The sequence below is a fragment of the Colletotrichum siamense genome (assembly GCF_013390195.1).
Source record: "Colletotrichum siamense strain Cg363 chromosome Unknown KSG_Cg363_contig02, whole genome shotgun sequence".
Classification (NCBI taxonomy): domain Eukaryota; kingdom Fungi; phylum Ascomycota; class Sordariomycetes; order Glomerellales; family Glomerellaceae; genus Colletotrichum; species Colletotrichum siamense.
This window is the reverse complement of record NW_023501015.1, coordinates 328607-345584: the sequence shown is the minus strand read 5'-3', so window position 1 is coordinate 345584 and position 16978 is coordinate 328607. Positions and strand designations below refer to the sequence as shown.

General features: G+C 52.3%; 7 protein-coding genes across 7 annotated transcripts; 4 read left to right on the top strand and 3 right to left on the bottom strand.

Annotated features, from left to right (window-relative positions):
- Nucleotides 1-96: 96 nt before the first annotated feature.
- hbx4-2 (Homeobox protein 4) lies at nt 97-2826 on the bottom strand (the record flags this gene model as incomplete). Its single annotated transcript, XM_036633960.1, has 3 exons — nt 97-202; nt 255-1218; nt 1272-2826. 3 exons carry the CDS (start codon nt 2824-2826, stop codon nt 97-99), a joined length of 2625 nt encoding a protein of 874 aa, XP_036500485.1.
- A 1079-nt stretch (nt 2827-3905) lies between these two features.
- Nucleotides 3906-5555, top strand: DTR1-0 (Dityrosine transporter 1; the record flags this gene model as incomplete). Its single annotated transcript, XM_036633959.1, has 4 exons — nt 3906-4304; nt 4358-4819; nt 4883-5309; nt 5362-5555. The coding sequence occupies 4 exons, from the start codon at nt 3906-3908 to the stop codon at nt 5553-5555; spliced, it is 1482 nt and encodes a 493-aa protein (XP_036500484.1).
- A 1864-nt stretch (nt 5556-7419) lies between these two features.
- On the top strand, nt 7420-8999 carry MNT1-0 (Glycolipid 2-alpha-mannosyltransferase 1; the record flags this gene model as incomplete). The annotated part of the gene is made up of 3 exons (XM_036633958.1): nt 7420-7774; nt 7811-7929; nt 7989-8999. 3 exons carry the CDS (start codon nt 7420-7422, stop codon nt 8997-8999), a joined length of 1485 nt encoding a protein of 494 aa, XP_036499461.1.
- Nucleotides 9000-9661: 662 nt separating this feature from the next.
- On the top strand, nt 9662-11072 carry aurO-1 (FAD-linked oxidoreductase aurO; the record flags this gene model as incomplete). The annotated part of the gene is made up of 2 exons (XM_036633957.1): nt 9662-10276; nt 10326-11072. 2 exons carry the CDS (start codon nt 9662-9664, stop codon nt 11070-11072), a joined length of 1362 nt encoding a protein of 453 aa, XP_036499462.1.
- Nucleotides 11073-13548: 2476 nt separating this feature from the next.
- On the bottom strand, nt 13549-14085 carry CGCS363_v002107 (uncharacterized protein; the record flags this gene model as incomplete). Its single annotated transcript, XM_036633956.1, has 1 exon — nt 13549-14085. One exon carries the CDS (start codon nt 14083-14085, stop codon nt 13549-13551), a length of 537 nt encoding a protein of 178 aa, XP_036499455.1.
- Nucleotides 14086-14604: 519 nt separating this feature from the next.
- CGCS363_v002106 (uncharacterized protein) lies at nt 14605-15159 on the top strand (the record flags this gene model as incomplete). Its single annotated transcript, XM_036633955.1, has 1 exon — nt 14605-15159. The coding sequence occupies one exon, from the start codon at nt 14605-14607 to the stop codon at nt 15157-15159; it is 555 nt and encodes a 184-aa protein (XP_036499456.1).
- Nucleotides 15160-15681: 522 nt separating this feature from the next.
- CGCS363_v002105 (uncharacterized protein) lies at nt 15682-16293 on the bottom strand (the record flags this gene model as incomplete). Its single annotated transcript, XM_036633954.1, has 1 exon — nt 15682-16293. The coding sequence occupies one exon, from the start codon at nt 16291-16293 to the stop codon at nt 15682-15684; it is 612 nt and encodes a 203-aa protein (XP_036499453.1).
- Nucleotides 16294-16978: the final 685 nt, after the last annotated feature.

Below are 16978 nucleotides of genomic sequence, written 5' to 3'. Positions count from 1 at the left end.
CAGCAGAGGCAACTTCCGCTCCTTCATGGACTCATAACTCATCCTTCCCATTAAAACTCATGAAAATATCTGAGTTGAAAATCTGAACTAATCAAGTCATGCAGCTGGATGATTGCCATCTTCTTGTAGAATACCCATTTCACGCTTGAACTCGCGGAGCCAGTCTGGGTTATCGGCAGGAGTCTGATTCCAAGGATCATCGCTGGGTCCATTAGCATATGCCCATTCACCTTGAATTGTATGATTTCACTTACTCTTCAAACGAGATCCAACGCGCCTGATGTTGAAGTTCGGCGTCTGAGGGAATATGTCTGTTCGGGTTGCGCGGCGACGTCGTGATCTTGACGAACCGGACTAGACTCAGAGCAAGACGCCGATAGCAGTTCTCTTCGTTCACGAAGAACGTGGTGCGCGTGTTGAGTCCCGGCATTTCGGCATCAGCACCTGATGCAGTATTGCCAGTAGCGCTGCTGCCGACGACGTCAGCTTCAGGGCTTGAGCTTCCTGTGTCCATGGCGCTGGACTGGCCAGTAGGTTCTGTAAGGGCAGCGCTCAGGAAATGCTGGTTTCCGATGTCCAAGGTAGGGGAATCGGCAGACTCTGAAGGAGGGAGCTGCATCCGTTGACGGAAAGGTGCCAGCCAGTGCGTTGACTCATTGATCAGGCCGTATAAGAATGTGGAAAACGTCTCGGATGGCTTGGGCGACGATGGCATTGTCCAGCAACTTGACGCAGCATCAACCTGCTGGACAATGCTGCACGCCTCGCGTTGGAGATCCGAGTCAGAGACTTCGGGCTCGATGAGCTTCGATATGTCCACGTAGCTTTGGAGTTGTTCTTCCAAGGCACATTGGTCAAAGATGTCGGCTTTTCCATTGATGCAAAGGTAGGTGATGCGAGACCTCCTGGCTGTCTTCAGCGGTCGAACTCTGGCTTGCTTGACGATGATATCCGACGACATGAGCAAGTCTCGCAGCCAAGAGCTTGCTGGCGTTACTGGCTTCTTCGCAAGAGAGGTAGGCTCCGAACCGAAAATAATGCAGCAACTTTCGTACAGAAGCTCGGCGTTTGTAGGCATTCGGCCGTTCGTGTTTTGGTAGTCTGTTGCGAAGTGGTTGATTTCCGTCTTGATCAACTCAAAAGCGCTGGGTGGCGTCTCTGGAACGCCTTGCTTGGTAGTGAAGGGCCATGGTGAATACCGCTCCATATGGATCATATCTGGAGAATGAAGGTCAGCCATGGCACTCAAAAGCTGTAAGGGGGACACTGACAAGGAGCCATTGAGTTCTCAACCATTTTGAGGATGTGGTCATCGAAGCCCCAATCTCCGTGCCACTCCTCCATCGTCTTTCCATCCTTGAAGTGTTCGGCTATGTGATCAATTCTGTCAATCCACGATCCCATCACCAGAGCACAGAACCCGCAGCGAGATCTGATCATCTCATTCTCATGCTTCCAATCTCCCATGGGCCATCTCAGGAACTTGGCATCATGCACCAACTTGAGATGCTGCTGTAGATGATCCTTTCGGTAGAAGGTTCGGTCTTCTGGTAGTCGCTCTTTGCAGACTGAGTAGTTGTGCTTCTCTAGGTGTTCTTTATCCGGGTTGGCATCACCACAGAAGACACAAACGAGCTGGCCACTTGCATCAGCGACGGTTGGCCCTGTTGGCGAACATTCCCACCGCTCCAGAGACAAGTGCAATGACTTCTCGTGACGTTGCCAATTGTGCTTTGTCTTGAAGGTCTCGGTACAGAACGTGCATTGATACATGTTCATGGTCTGCCAGAGATTGCTAGGACCTTTTCGTTCTGGTCGCGCCGCAGCACCTCGTCGCCTCCTTCGCTTGATTGCAGCTTTAGCCAGTGGATCTGAACGCAGTGATGCTCGAGAGTTGTGGGAGTATGCAGAGTTGACTGAGCTCCTGCTCGAATGCGATGTGCCTGCGCTGCTTGCCGACGAAGCATTATACAGAGATCTTGTGGGGGCGCTGTCGGTCAAAGATCGATCTGCTGGAGTGTCGGATCCAGGTGGTAGGTCGTACACAGCGTGCGCTATGGCAGATGCCAATGCGGGCTCGTGTTCAGGCGGGGAGACTTGCCATCGTTGAAGAGGGTTCATCTCGTCGAAGCCTTGGGGAACACTGCTTCCACCAATGTTGATGGGTTTCGAGGTGGCTGAAGTGATGGCGGGGGATGGGGGCCGTTTGGGAGGAACCTTGAATCGGTTGCGTCGCCGAGTGTTGGCGAGCCAATTGGTGATCTGTTGTCTGCTAAGACCGGTCTGCCGCTCTAGCATCTCCATATCGGCGGTTGAAGGGTATGGGTGGTGGTTGTTATTCGAGAGCCATGCTTTCAAAATTCGGAGAGACTTTGAAGAGAACCGAGTCCCAATTTTGGGCGGCGTGGTCATCTCTGAAGCTAGGTTCCCGTCTACACCGAGCGTTGCTGTCCCCGTGTCGAGCAAGTTCCTCGCAGACTGTGCGTCACCAATTGCCTCCGAAAACATGAACATTTCTGCATCGTCGAAAGTTGTACTTGTGCTTGGCATAGCCGTTTGGTTGTTGATGAGGCCGGACCCTCCGGTTACGGCGGGATCGAAGAGAGATTCATCTTGCTGGTGTGACGAAAGTCCTGCATTGCGCAGCAACTCAGCTGCATCCAGATTTTGTAAGTCATGTAGAAAAGAGTCGTCCCGAATAGGTTCCGGGTAATTGACTTGAGAGGAATTGGTCAACTGCGCTCTGAGCAAGTCAAACTCGAGCGCGGCGGTGAAGTCGCCGACATCGCGTGCGTTGTTGTCATTGGCTGGACCGCGCTTGTCCATGGCTGGCCGAGTTGTGTAAGTGCTTGGAGAGATGCATTTGGCAGGTGCTGCACAATGTCATCTGTTAGTATTAGATAGGATAATAGTTCGTCCGATGCGATGGTCTCACAGAAGAGTCATCTTGCTCGGTCTTCACCCCACATGAGCCGGCGTCATATCCGGTATGCGGGGCATAATTGCACCGAGTCATAGGTTCACACCCGGACCTACCTACCAAGAGCCAGTCGTCATTTTAACCTCCTTCGTCGAAAGAAGTATGTATTACCGGCCAAGAAGATGTTCGAGTATTAATAGTATTGCAAGCAGCGGCTTCAACAAAGTTCTGACCCAGATTACAGATTCTGAAGTTGTGTCTCATCGGAGATCACCATGGGCAGTCCCTGCTCGGCCTGAACGCCGCAAATAGCCTTCGGCCAGCGACACCCAAGCACATTCTGCCAGCCATCGCAATGAATTCTGGTCCATCTTGACTCTCCGGCGTCCCGGGGCCGAGTCCGGCCAAAGTTTCCATTCCGAAAGACCCATCTCTGGTGAAATTCGGCGACCGAGCGGCTTCCCTTGTCCCCGGCCGATCTCGGAGCCGGAGCGAGACTGAACCCACCAAGCCTGCCACAACACTAAGAACGCGACTCGCTAAATACCTAGCCAGTCTCTCGGAAGATGTCCGACGAACTGCCCTGGGACCGGGATGAACCCCCACACGCGGGGAAGAACGCCCAGCCGGGGACAATGAGCTTCTTGTTCCAGTGAGTTTTGGGCGAGACTGCAGGGGCTTTAATGGCGATCTTGAATCCAGTCACCGACGTCGGAATGGTAAGCATGGGGAGAATGGGGCATATCCGATGTTTGACCTGCTTAACCTAGGCAAACTACTGCCGGATAACGCTGCCGAAGATCTTTCTGCCCGATCTTTGTGCCCGGTGAGAAGTACCGGCGCTGGTGTTTGAAAAACTTGAACGTGCATCTTGACATCCGCCAACTTCGTCGCGAAACAGCTAAATCGTACCATCTTTCCACAAATCCTACGTGGATGACGAAAAGAACCCCAATTGCTTGTCCCGCGAAGACAAGCCCGGAACATGTCGCAAAACCAACATGAAGACGACTCAAAGTCGGAGTCAGTGGATGTGGAGCCTGACCGCCACGACTTGCGACTGACGACATCGAACGCGGAGAAGAGCGCGACGATTCTGCCTGCACCGAATGAGGACGATGCTCAATTGAGCCGCCAAGACACGGAAGCGATTTATGCCAAGTTTTCGCCGAACCGGAAGAGACTTGTCACGGCTGTGGTGGCTTGTGGTGGGATCTCGTCAACGGTGTCCACTCTGCTGCTCTTGGCAGCGATTCCCGAAATTGCGGGCGAGTTCAACACTAGCGGAAGCATCATAAATGTCAGCAATGCCATCTACACGGTGTTCATGGGTATCAGCACCCTGTTTTGGGGGCCCGTGAGCCAGGTGTATGGACGAAAATGGGTAGGTATCAGGGCACTAAAGTGTTATCGAGGACCATTGGCTGACTTGACAAGCCATGCATTTTGTCTGCGGCTGGATTCTTTGGGTTCTCCGTGGGAACGGCGTTGGCTCCTAACCTGGCCGCCTTCTTCGTTTTCCGGTTGCTGTCAGCCTTCACGGGGACAGCTTACCTCGTGCTGGGCTCAAGTTGCATCAGTGACATTTATAAGCCCACAGAGAGAGGGACTGCTCTGGCATGGTTTTTGAACGGCACCCTGATCGGCCAATCTTTCGGCCCCTTCATCGGTGGTGTTATTGTCACATATTATAGCTGGCGAGTCTTGTTCTGGTTTCAATCGGGGCTAGGAGGACTTACAACCGTTCTTGCCGTACTTGCGCTACCAGAGACAAGCCACAAGATGAGATCGAAGGAGCTGGAAGGGCTCGACTTCAAGACTAAGGTTGGGAAGGTTTGGGACTGGACCAACCCGTTCCGCGTTATTGCATTGTTCCGTATCCCGAAACTCCTGGTGGCAGTAAGTCTCCCATGCCATGATTGTTCATTGGCTGGATGTCAATCTCTAATCACGACCTCGTAGGGAATCGCCGCCTCGTCTCTGGTGTGGAATATGCAGTCACTCTTAACACCCATCCGATACGTCATCAACCCGCGCTTCCATCTGACGACCCCTCTGCAGTCCGGTCTCTTCTTTCTTGCACCAGGGATCGGCTTCTTCACCGGCACATACTTCGGAGGCCGCTACGCAGACCATACAGTGAAGCTCTGGATCAAGCGTCGAGGCCACCGCCTTCCCGAAGATCGTCTGCGCAGCTCCTTCGTGGCCATGGGCATCGTCATCCCGTGCGCGATTCTGATTTACGGATGGGCCATCGAGAAGGAGAAGGGCGGTATCCCGTTGCCGGTGATTTGCATGTTCGTGCAAGGCTTCGCGCAGACGATTTGCTTCCCCAGCATTAACACGTATTGTCTTGACGTGTTCAAGGGACGGAGTGCAGAGGTGATAGGTGAGTACCCTTTCCCACAGTCGAACTTTGAGGTGACTAACTTGGGAAAAAGCTGGGAATTACTTCTTCCGCTATGCAATCGCGGCCGTTGGCACGGCTGTATGTCTTCCAGCTATCAACAGCATCGGCGTGGGCTGGTTCAACACAATCACGGCCCTGTTCGTGTTTGGATCGACGGCAGCGGTGTTTTGCGTCGTCATGATTGAGTCGCGAAAAGACGAGAAGAATTCTGGCGGAGGAGTATGAATGAAATGAAGCAACAATTCAAGCCCTTGAACTGTTGAGGAAATCCGTGTGATCGACCTTGTTCCGAGTCCAGTCCACCTGCAGTCGCGCAGTACGAGCACGCGGTCTACGCGTCTACGTGATAGGATGTCAGATTTTAGTGACGAAGGCGGTGTATTTGGGCCAGTCATCTTTGTGTTTCTAGCGCCATCTGGATCAATTCCTGCAGAATTCCCCTGAAACCTAGATTGACATGCAGCATGCCTAGCTGCCGATTTAGTGGCGGTCTGCGCCCTTGAAAGACGCGGACGACATGCCCCGCACTGATAGCCTTTCAAGGTCGCAATCGTTGAGACAACGACATTCAATTGCTCATAAGACATGCCAACCCTGCAAAGTAAACCAGTTCAATTGACAAACCAAACCCAAGCATTGCAAGAATGAGCCTTAATCACCAGTCAGCAGCGATGAAGTCCGAAAACCAAGTCAACGGCACTGCCCAAAATGGGGTCACCATACGAAATCACCGTCCAGGTGACATGGGCTTCATCACCTACCGCCATGGAGCAATCTACGCCAACGAGTTCGATTACGGGTCATCTTTCGAGGCCTTGGTCGGCAGAATCACGTCCGAGTTCATCACAACTTTCGATCCTACATCAGAGCGTTGCTGGATTGCGGAAAGGGATGGCCAGTTTCTCGGCTGCATCATACTCATGAAAGATCGCGACACGCCGGGCCGAGCGAAGTTGAGATGTTTTCTCGTCGAGAAGAGCGCTCGAGGGCTAGGTCTGGGAACGCAATTGATGAAGCTTTGCATAGACTTTGCGAGAAAGGTGGGATATGAACGTGTCGGGCTGAGAACGGACAGCAACATGGTGGGAGCGAGGAGGATGTATGCCAAGACAGGCTTTAAGATACTGGGAACGGAGGAGCATCGGACCTGGGGTGAGCATATCCAGAGTACTGGGGAGGATTGGGAAATGGAGTTATAGCAATGGCAGGCATTACATGGGCTGAACCACTGGGTAGGCTCTTGGATATTTGTTCCAAAGGGTTGGCTTTGGAGGTCATTGTTCAATTTCTTTTATTGTGAATGACAACAATGAAATGCAGAAATGGCATTCCATTGGCCACAAAGACATATGACATATTCTATGAGGAAATTTGAGGTATTTCAAGACATGTGGATATATCAAAGAAGCCTGCTCTCCTGCAAATGGGTACCATCAAGAAACTCCTAGAGGCAGGAAGGTATCAAAGTAGAATGATACTATCTTCTCATAGCACAAACTTTGATTCATTGCTTCCAGCGTTGTGGAAAAGGTCTGGTCATGTCTTGGAAAAGGTTGTTTACTTTGGCTTAGGTCCTGCGGCCTGAAGGCTGAAGCTGCTTGAACCCCTGACGTCATCGAATAAAGGTCTGAGTGATGCTTTTCTGAAGTGTCCTTGACCTTCGCTTAACCGTGAGAGATGACGTAATTGTTACTATGGTCACGTTCTTTCCCAGGCTTTCACCCAAGTTCCAGGCGGTTGGGCGCCTGAGGCGCCTAAGGATCTCGGTCAACGATCTGGATCACCAAGTCACGTGTGAGCTACCTGAGAACAGGTCGTTGCTTCCTCCATTGCACTGTTCGAGAGTTAAGCGAGACACTAGCGTCGTTTGAGGGCGGCTTGTTGTTCTTCGTTCGTGATTTCCCAAGTCAACCATCTCTTCTCCTCCACACCACCTCAGATCAAAACTTCACCCCAACAACAACCCTTCACCTTGACCAAATCCGCCAAAGAACTGTCTCAGATCAACGACAAGCATCCGTCTGATTTCTTTCTTCCACACAAGTCACCACGCGCGCCTTCTCGACTGATCTCCCCTTAATCAGGCGAGATGGCGCTCCGGACCAAATCATTCGTTTCCCTCCCTACCTCCTTCCTCCTCCTTGCTGCTATAACCCTCTTGAACCTCCCTTTCGCTCTTTCAGCAGGCCTTCAACTTTGGGATGCTTCTCCACGCGCCGCCTTTGTCGCCCTTGTCTCAGAGAACCAACTTGAGCAGATGGTCGCCTCTGTTGGACAACTAGAGCACCGTTTCAACGGCAAGTACCGCTACGACTGGGTCTTTTTCAGCCACGAGGAGCTCAGCGAGAAGTTCAAGGAGGCTACATCCAACGCGACCGGCGGTACTGTCACCTACAATGTCATCCCCAAGCAGCACTGGTCCATCCCTGCCTGGGTCGACTCTGGTCGCTTCGAAGCTGGCTTGGCGCACGCTTAGGCAGTGGGCGCCAATAAAGCTGACGTCTGGACCACCCACCACAAGCGACGCTGGTCGGCTGGTCTCTTCGCTCGCGAGAAGCGTCTTGATGCCTATGACTGGTTCTGGATGGTTGAACCTGGAGTAAGTCAAGTCCCCTTCCCCTCCCCGGTGTTGGTTGGGCTGACAGGTCTGCTTTCCAGACCCAGTTCATGTGCGACATCAACGTCGACGTCTTCCGCTTGATGAGAGATCGCGACATCGCCTACGGAGTCAACGAAGTCATGTTCGAAGACACCTCGGAGCCCGAATCCCTCTTCCAGAGCACCAAGACCTTCATGAACGAGCACCCCGAGATGGTCCAGCCCCAGGCCGACATCAGCTGGATCCTTGGCCACGACGGCACGCTCGGCACTCCAACCATCAACGCCAGATTCGATGAATTCGACGATAGCTTCTTCGAATACCAAGGCTGCAACACCAGCCAGATGATCAAGGGCGGCTTTCACCCCGGCATTCCCCAAGAGGCTGACCCTCAGCAGTGCGAACCGAACACGGTTGCCGATGCCTACACCACCCGTCTTGCTGCGGACTACAACCAGTGCACCGTCGACGCCCCCATCGAGATTGGCAACCTCAAGTACTTCCGAGGCCCGGAGCACAAGTCGTACTTCGAGCATCTTGACAACGCCGGTGACTTCTACTACAACACCGTCAGCAACGTGCCTGTCCACTCGTTGAGTGCCACCATGTTCCTCCCAAGAGACAAGTTCTGGCTGCTCGGCGATATGGTCTGCGAGATGCACGGCCTACACAGCTGCCCGCCCATGCCGCGCCAGACCTTTACAACCGACGCGCTTCAGGATCAACCTGCCATAGCTGACGTTCTCGGCAGCACCATGATGAGTCTTCCTGAGAACTTCAGCGGTGTCCGAGAAGAGCTTCACGGCCGATGGGAGAACTTCGTCGAGGACTTCGATCGCCAAGACAAGATGCCGCACTCCCTGACGGGCTGCACCTGCACCGAGGAACGTACCTTCAAGAACGAGCAGTGGTACATGGAGATCTGGGTTCAGTCCCCTTCCGGCCGCGACATGTGCCGCATTGGCGAGCTCACCTTCGGGCTCCGCGACTATTGTGCCGCGATGCCCCAGGAGCATGAGCTTTCCATGGAGATTCCTGTCACCCGCTGGATCGAACGCATGATCCGCTGATCAAGACCGCCGGCTGACCTCCAACCTTCTGGAACTGGACGATGGAGTTGCTTGAAGAAAGATCAATAAGCGATGGACGCAAGGGAGGTTTGCAAACTTGGGATTTGTTTGTTTCGCTGTACTATTTGACCTACAGAGCTCCTCTTAGCACGATAGCCATCCTCAGAGAATTACTGATGATTCATACTTACTGTCCTGCGCGTCTCACATGTGTCGTTGTCCCCGGATGTCCATCCTTGCCGAAGAAGGGAAACACAAGTCCGGGTACCGGCGCCGTCTCCGGACGTTGCCGGCCCCGCATCCAACCTCACATCCTTATCCGCTGTTGCTTACAAGTCCAGGCTGCAAGATACCGCTTCTCTCCCGATGGGGGAAACAATTGTCTCAGTCCCCCTGTGTCTAGCTCCCCGCAGAAACGAAAGATCTTTGGGCGCCAATCAGCAGCGCCAAATATCCTCGGGGAGGATGTGCCATGGTAAGACACGCTGATGGGCGTTTTTGGATGACAAAGAGTTGGCTTCGGAGCTGACGGCAGGCTTTCAAGCCATAAAGCTGGCTGTCAGATTTATTTCAACAATGTCTGCATGTTACCCAATTTGCCATCGTTTCTGGAATCTTTGCTAACAAACAATCGACAAACAGCGCGACAATTCTCGAACATCATGGGCTCCCTCACCACCTTGGAAGACTTCCTCGAGAAGCACTCCTCGATCAAAACCTACTCCCCTTCCGATAAGACTTTCCACTCCCTCCGCCAGACCTATGTTTCTACCCCCGCCATCCCGCGGCTGATAGCCCGCCCTCAATCCGCTGAAGATGTCGCGGCTCTGGTGTCCCACTGCAGCAAGACCTCGACGCCCTTCGTCATCCGCTCGGGAGGGCATGACATGTCAGCCCGCTCAACCGTCGACGGCATCCTGCAGATTGACATGCGCGACATTAAGTATGTCAACGTCTCTCCCGACAAGAAGTCCGCTCGACTTGGAGGTGGCGTCTTGAATGGTGATCTGCAGGCTGCGCTGGAGAAGGAAGATTTGATGACGCCGACCGGCACGGTGGGAAGTGTTGGCTACGTCGGGTGGGCTACGCTGGGAGGGTACTCTTTCTTCACCGCGAGCTTGGGTATGGGAGTTGATCAGATTCTCGGGGCGAAGGTTGTGCTCGCGAGCGGAGAGCTGATCGACGCCGACGAGGAGCTGTTGGTTGGAATCCGAGGTGCCGGGCCTGCTTTGGGTGTTATTGTTCAGATTGAGATCAAGGTCTACCCAAAGACCGAGGTAAGAGCTTTTCAGAACGGCGATTGAGATGGTATTAACAGTTCTGCAGATCCAAGGCGGCTTGATCATGTTCAACTCAACCGACTTCGGAGGCACCATCAAGACGTTCTGGACGAACTGGGCTAAGCTTCTCAAGGAAAGGACCCTGCCAGACCTACTTTGCATTCAGCCCGCCGTTGTCGAGGTTCCAGGAATTAGAAAGACATTCGCCTGCGCTTTCACCTGGAACGGTCCTGCGTCGGATGAGTCAGACGCCTGGCTCGAAGAGATCTGCAAGCTTGCTCCCGTGGCAATGAAGATGGTCGCGCCGACAAGTCCTTCCGCGATGACTGCGCAGGTAACAGCGTTGACGTCTCCGACGATGATTCCCGGCAGCTCCTACGGCGTGAGCACGGAGACGCTTGCCCTCTCGGAGGGCATGGCGGACTTGTATGCCGAGTTTGCGACGAAGCTTCCTGGCGACGGCGCGTTGCTGAGTATGCACCAGCTGCGCGGAAAAGCATCTCGAGAGGACCATCTGCCTGGCGTATTCAGGTGGCGTGAGGAGCACAACTTGCTGGAGATCGTCGGGCTTACGGTCACGAAGGAGAAGAGCTACAAAGCCAAGGAGTGGGCGGATGGGTACAGGGATGCGCTGGTCAAGTTGGATGGGGTGATTGAGGGTGGGTACTACTCGCTGCTGCCGAAGGGGCAGTTTGCGATGGAGGTGGTTTACGGGGATCACTGGGAGACTGTCAAGAGGTTGAAGGAGAAGGTTGATCCGGGGAATATCTTCAAGTTTGCATTTGGGAAGTGATAGGCATAGCAAGGTGACTACTTTAGTACCCCGTTGAATGTGGTTTGGTGATACCTTCTCTCTTCCATGCGATATCCACCTGCCAATCTCGACTGCTTTTCTTGTCCTTCCTCATCGCCCTTCCTTATCATCCTTCCTCGTCGTACTTGCCCTCTCTGGTTCTCACTGGCCTTGCATGCCGATGTTGTAGTCGATGACGACAGACTTTGTAACCAGTTTTGCGAGGGCTTCCTCCCAGGACATATGGTTCGCGATTAAGTCCCTGCGAAGAACGCGGTACTCCATGCGTTGGATCTTGTTGGAATCGTTGAGGTCCATTGTTATGAGTGTGACTTCTTTATTTATCGGGCCGACCGCGACGTTCCCGTTGAATTCTACGGAGAGTTTCTCGACGTAGGAAGTGACACGACCACGGTCAGCGGTAACGAGAACGATGTTCCAGTGGTACCACTTTTGCTCCATGTCGTTTTTTTCGTCGTGATTCTTGAAGTACTCCATCGCCTCGTCTTTGCCAAGGAAAATCATGCCTGGGTTTTGTTCGAGGTTGATCACCAAGCTGATGCTGGCGTCGAACCACTCAGACGCGAGATCGCGTTCACCCCAAAACAGATCATCAATGAGATGTTTGGTTTGTTCCTCGAGGAATGGCCGCAGGTTGCGATCGCGAGATTCGCCAGTCAGCTCAGCGAGGCGGCGAGAGAACATCACGTTGTTGGGGATGTCCATTGTGAAAGCTATGAGTGAGGTAGTCAGTATGGTGCCGTAATTTCTGTGGACTCGGATGAATGAGTTGCACCTTTGGTTGAGCGTGAGGCTCTGCTGCTACTTCACAGTGTTTTTGGTGATGTTGAGTGGAGGTGTGAGTTGTCGGATCGAAGGTGAGAGAAAAGGTGGAAGGATCCATGGATACCTACTTGGGTAGCTAAGATGGACAATGCAGGCAGGCAGGAGCTAAACGCAGACCTGCTGCGCCTTCCTATACGAAGTGCATCTTGGCCTAGACCTAGATCTTACCCTTTGGCTGGAATTATCCATGACCCGCATTCTCTTTGCTTTTCTCTTCCTCTCTATCGTTCTTATATCCTCCGTCCTCGTTGTCCTCGTAGTCTTTGCTGTTTCCATTATCTGTGCTTTAATACGAGTCATCTTGTCACATGCGGAAAGATATCATTGCAACCTCTCTCGCCAACTTCTTTCAATTCTCAAATCAGGTGCCTAGATCTCTACCGGCTTCCACAAAAGAGCTGTCCACCAATCTCCAAGTCTTGCCTGCCGAAATTGCCAGGTTCTTTGTCACATTCATTCTTCCCGCTTCGGAATAATCAGACCACGCTTCTTCATCAATTCCGATGACCTTTCCCACCTGTCCTCAACGGCATAGTCGCTCTCCTCCAGATAACGATACTGCAGGCGCTCAATGTTGTTGGACGCGTTGAGATCCATAATCACAAGGATAAGGTCAACCTCCTCGTCCGATCCGTGTTTATTCTTCCTGTGGCGCTTGTAGAGAGAAGTGATGCGACCTCGGTCTGCGAAGACCAGAATGAAATCGAGTTGTGTGGTTTCGAACCGACGTCTGATCGATTCATCAAGCTTAATGAAGAACTCCTGGATTTCCTTTTTGCCAACAAACATATTCCAACCGTTCTCGATCGGACGGCCAGGGTCGCTTTCAAATATCATGGTCGCGTTGGGGTCCAACCAGAATGAGCGACGGTCGTCGAATGAGGTAGGATCCAACTCTAGAAGGTGCAGCAGATGTTTCGCCATCCTCTCGAGAAAGGGACGCATGCTGATGTCGCGAGACTCGGTTGAAAGCTCTTCGAGGATGCGTGCCAAATCTTGAGGTTGGTCGAAATAATATTTCGAGAAATATTTCTTCGGGAAAATCGAGAGATCCATGGCCACAGGTCGATGGCTACGCCTTTATCTTTGGGGGAGAGTAGAAATGTCGAAGGCCGACTGATTGTGATTGTCGATGCTGAATCTGTATTCCAGTGAGAAAGGCGGTTGGTCGCCGGTGCTTTATATATCTTCAGTCTTATCATCTTCGCCCCCATCGTTTACAGCGTACTTAGCAGGGGAGAGTGCAAGTCGAAGCACCACAAATAGAACACTGAACATAAACGAGGAGCGTAGGGATTGTATTTCAAAGGCTTCCGATTCATGCTTCGGTGTTTGCAGAACTTCGTAACACGATGATGTCTCTCTCACACAAACGGATCTCCCTTGTTTTTCATCCGCCAGATGTTTGTTGCCTCCCTGCAGAAACCACCAAAGGAACGCCTGTCGTTTCCGGCGTTTGACTCTCCCATTCTTATCTTTTGTCCTCGTCAATATCCTTAATACCTTTTTCCGTCGTTGACTTTCCTCGATCGAGACTAGCCCCATGAAGTCAGCACGGGTTGCGGCTTGGGGTCGACCATGGTGCTAACAGAGGAGACAATTGGAGCATACCGAATGTGTAGATGACGACTCAGGACTCAAGACAGGTCTGCAAGTCTTCCTGCTTCGCTTTCGCCTCGCGAACAAGCTCTTCAATGGGCCTGTCCTCGGTACAATCGTTGATCATTCTGTACTCAACCCTCTTCACGTGTCCAGTTGAGTCCAAATCAAATACTGCGACAAACGTGCACTTTCTGGTCTCTTTGCGCCCCTGTTTGGAACAGAATCTCTCAATGCGGCATGTGATCCGTCCTCGGTCAACAAAAACCCAGTTGGGAACAGTGAAAATAGCCCATCCTATCCTCTTTTGTTCTTTGATAATGCTGTTGTGACTGGCGATAACCTCCTCCTTGCCCTTCCATATCTCTCCGGGCACCTGGATGCTCCGGATTTTGACGACATCGTCGGCGTACCAACGTCCCATCTCGTCGATGCGTCCGGCGTCAAGGCTCTGGAAGTAGGCACGAACTCTCTGATCCAGTGTCTTCCGGATACCATAATCTCGGGAGTCGCCTGACATTTCTTCTAGGAAGCGGCGAAAGCTCCTTTCGTCGTCCGGAGCAGCCATTTGGGCGTCGGTCACTGGCTTGGCTGCGGTGTGGTGGTTGTGGTTGGCAAAAGCTTGCAGTGAATTTCCTTGGAATTGGGAGCATGGAGAAGGTGCGACACAGTCAGTCAAGCAGATCCGGAGAGGCAGGAGCAGGAGCAATTGTGGGGCTCATAAGTCAAGGTGGTTTCGAGGTGAATAAAACTCTGCCAGGGTGAATAGCAGGAAGCGATGCGCCTCGGGGAGGAGATCCGCCCGTTGGCCTGTGATGGTTTGCCCATTGGACCTACGATAGGCTTCCTCTCCGCACGTCAATCTTCATCCCATCTACCCACATTCACTGTCTTCCAGGGTGAGATTCTCGCCGTCGGATCGCCTTCGCCTGGCGTCTATAAAGTCTGAAGTTGTCCCCTTCAATCCTCCGAGATCTCTCACCAAACATCTCAACTTACAACAACTTTTTCATTCAGAACACATCTCGCAAAGCACACTATCCATTCGTCTGGCACGAAAAGCTTCCCAACAAACTCATCGCCCAAGATGTCACAGCAACAGCACCAGATATCGGCCACCGACATCCGGAAGTCCGTCAGAAACTTGGTCACTCTCAGGGGTAGCGCGCACATCACCATCGCAACTCAAGATTCCAAGTTCCGACAGGAGGCTTACAAGCACACGCTCAACTACCTCTCCGACTGGGCCGACTATCACCCCAATGGCTTCAAAGAGTGGTACATCGAGAACATCGACATGCTGCGCCATACTGAGGGATTCACGCGCCCCGAAGGCAGCCTCACCGGTCACAAGGGCATTACGGTGGCCTTTCAGAAATTGGATCGTCTGCATCGAACGGCCGTGCCCATCATCATCCTCATCGACCGCGGCCGCATCACCTGTCACGTCGAAGTTTTCCTGCGCTCCAAAGACGGCCTTGGATTCACAAAAACGACTTATGTCTTCATTCTCGATCTCGACAGCAGCTGCAGATTCCGGCGCGTTGAGCAACGCATCATTCGAGAGACAAAGTTCCACATGGACGAGCTTGACAAGATGTTGGAGGACTCGAAGAGCAGGCGCATCTACCAATCCTTCTGAGCGCGCAACGAATGTGGCAGGACCATGCGTTCAGGAGCAATCGAAGCGGAGGATAGGTACATTTTGCAAGGACATGGGCGGGAGAATTTGACATCATGACGGGGTGAGAAATAGCACTTTCGTCAGGCAGGAAGCTTGGGACTTGAGCAAGACAACCGTCCATGTACACAGAAATCATCCATCAAGAACACTCACTGTGTTTTAAAAACAAAAGGAGATTACAAAATCACCTTCCCATGAAAAAATTCAGGATTACTACTGCTGCTTCTAATTGCCTAGCACTCCCTAGCGCACTCTTTGCAGGGTAACTCCAAGTTCACAAAACATTTGCTTTTCCATACGTTATCTTAACTGTGAGAATCTTTTCGGAATTGCTGAAAATGTCTCTTTCAAGATTAGGTCTTATCAATCTTGAAGGGCCCCCGTTGTGAACAACGTAGCAACTGAGTCATCCATAATGGACTATCATGGACAAGGAGGTCGTTCCTTGCAGCTTGCTCGTCCTCCACCAGAAGACCAGACTTAAATCTGGAATTCTGAGTAGTCGCCCTCGGAAAACCTATGAGGTGGGTTCAAGGGGCGGTACTTCTTCGCTCCGATATCTCTGTGTTCCATACGGATTATCTTGTTGTCATCGTCGAGGCTGATAATCCAGGCAATAATTTGCTCGGTACGGGCATTTTCGGCAGGGATGTCCTGGCTCATCTCAACGATGGACGTGATGTATCCTTGGTCTACAATCATGTAGTCGACCTCAAAATAAACGGGTCCGCTGGCTTGCATCTCGGTGAAATGGGTAACGACTTCTTTGGCGCCGTGACATATGCCGCCCAAACGAAGCGGGACCTTGACGAACTCGACATCATCCGCGAGCCAGGCCTTCACAGCAGACCACCGACTCCAGCTGATGGCGCTGATGAACTCTCGCATAGCGGTCTCGTGGATCTTTTCCATGGCGATATCGTAGGAGCGGCTGGAGACTTCCTTCTCGAGGCGATCGAAGTCCTCGCGGGACGCGGGCTCGGGAGGCTCGGGACTGCTATTGTTTGCATCCCGCTCGCGGGATGCAAAGACGGGGATGTAGCTTGCCGTGGTTCCCAGGCTTTCGCTCGAGGGAGTTCCGGGTGTGTTCATGGTTTCTATGACGAGTTAGGATTTCAGTCGTGGAATTTTCAGAGGGGAGGATGTCTTACCTGAGGAAGTGGTTGAGTCCGTATCCGAATATTTACGGCGCTTTATGGGTCTTTCGAGTCTTGAGAGCGTAATTCCGTCTTTTTCGATTCCTTTCACCATTACCGAGTTCGTCTTGTTGTTTTGGGGATGGAGACTAGGTGGTGGTTTGCGATAGAACTTTTGGGGAAAAAGGCGCGGGGAGAGGGTGGCGCGAATCCACCGCTTTGGGGGCTTGAGAACTTTGTCGGGCGACGCCATTGTACCAATCATAGCAGATAGATGCCAAATATGGCCAGAGAGGTCGAAGCATCTCACGTGGAATTGATCCAACTGCGCATCTGGAAGGCATGTCTGAAATTCTGTCTCAGGCGGCAAAGCTCTTCAATTTTCTGTGGGTAAGACCTCACGTATACAACACCTGGTCCTGGGACTGAGGAGTTTTAGTAGACAAATAATTGAGGCTATTTACGCGCACTTGCTCATAGAAAAGGTGTCTCTGAATTCATGATAGCTATCTGGCTCCATGACTGCCTAGTATCCCCACTGATGATGCCCTCCGAGTATTATTTGTGTCTGTCCAGCATTATTTTCCGCGTAGTCGGCAATCTTCAGGAGCAGTGACGGTGGTTGCGAAGACGCAGTCAAC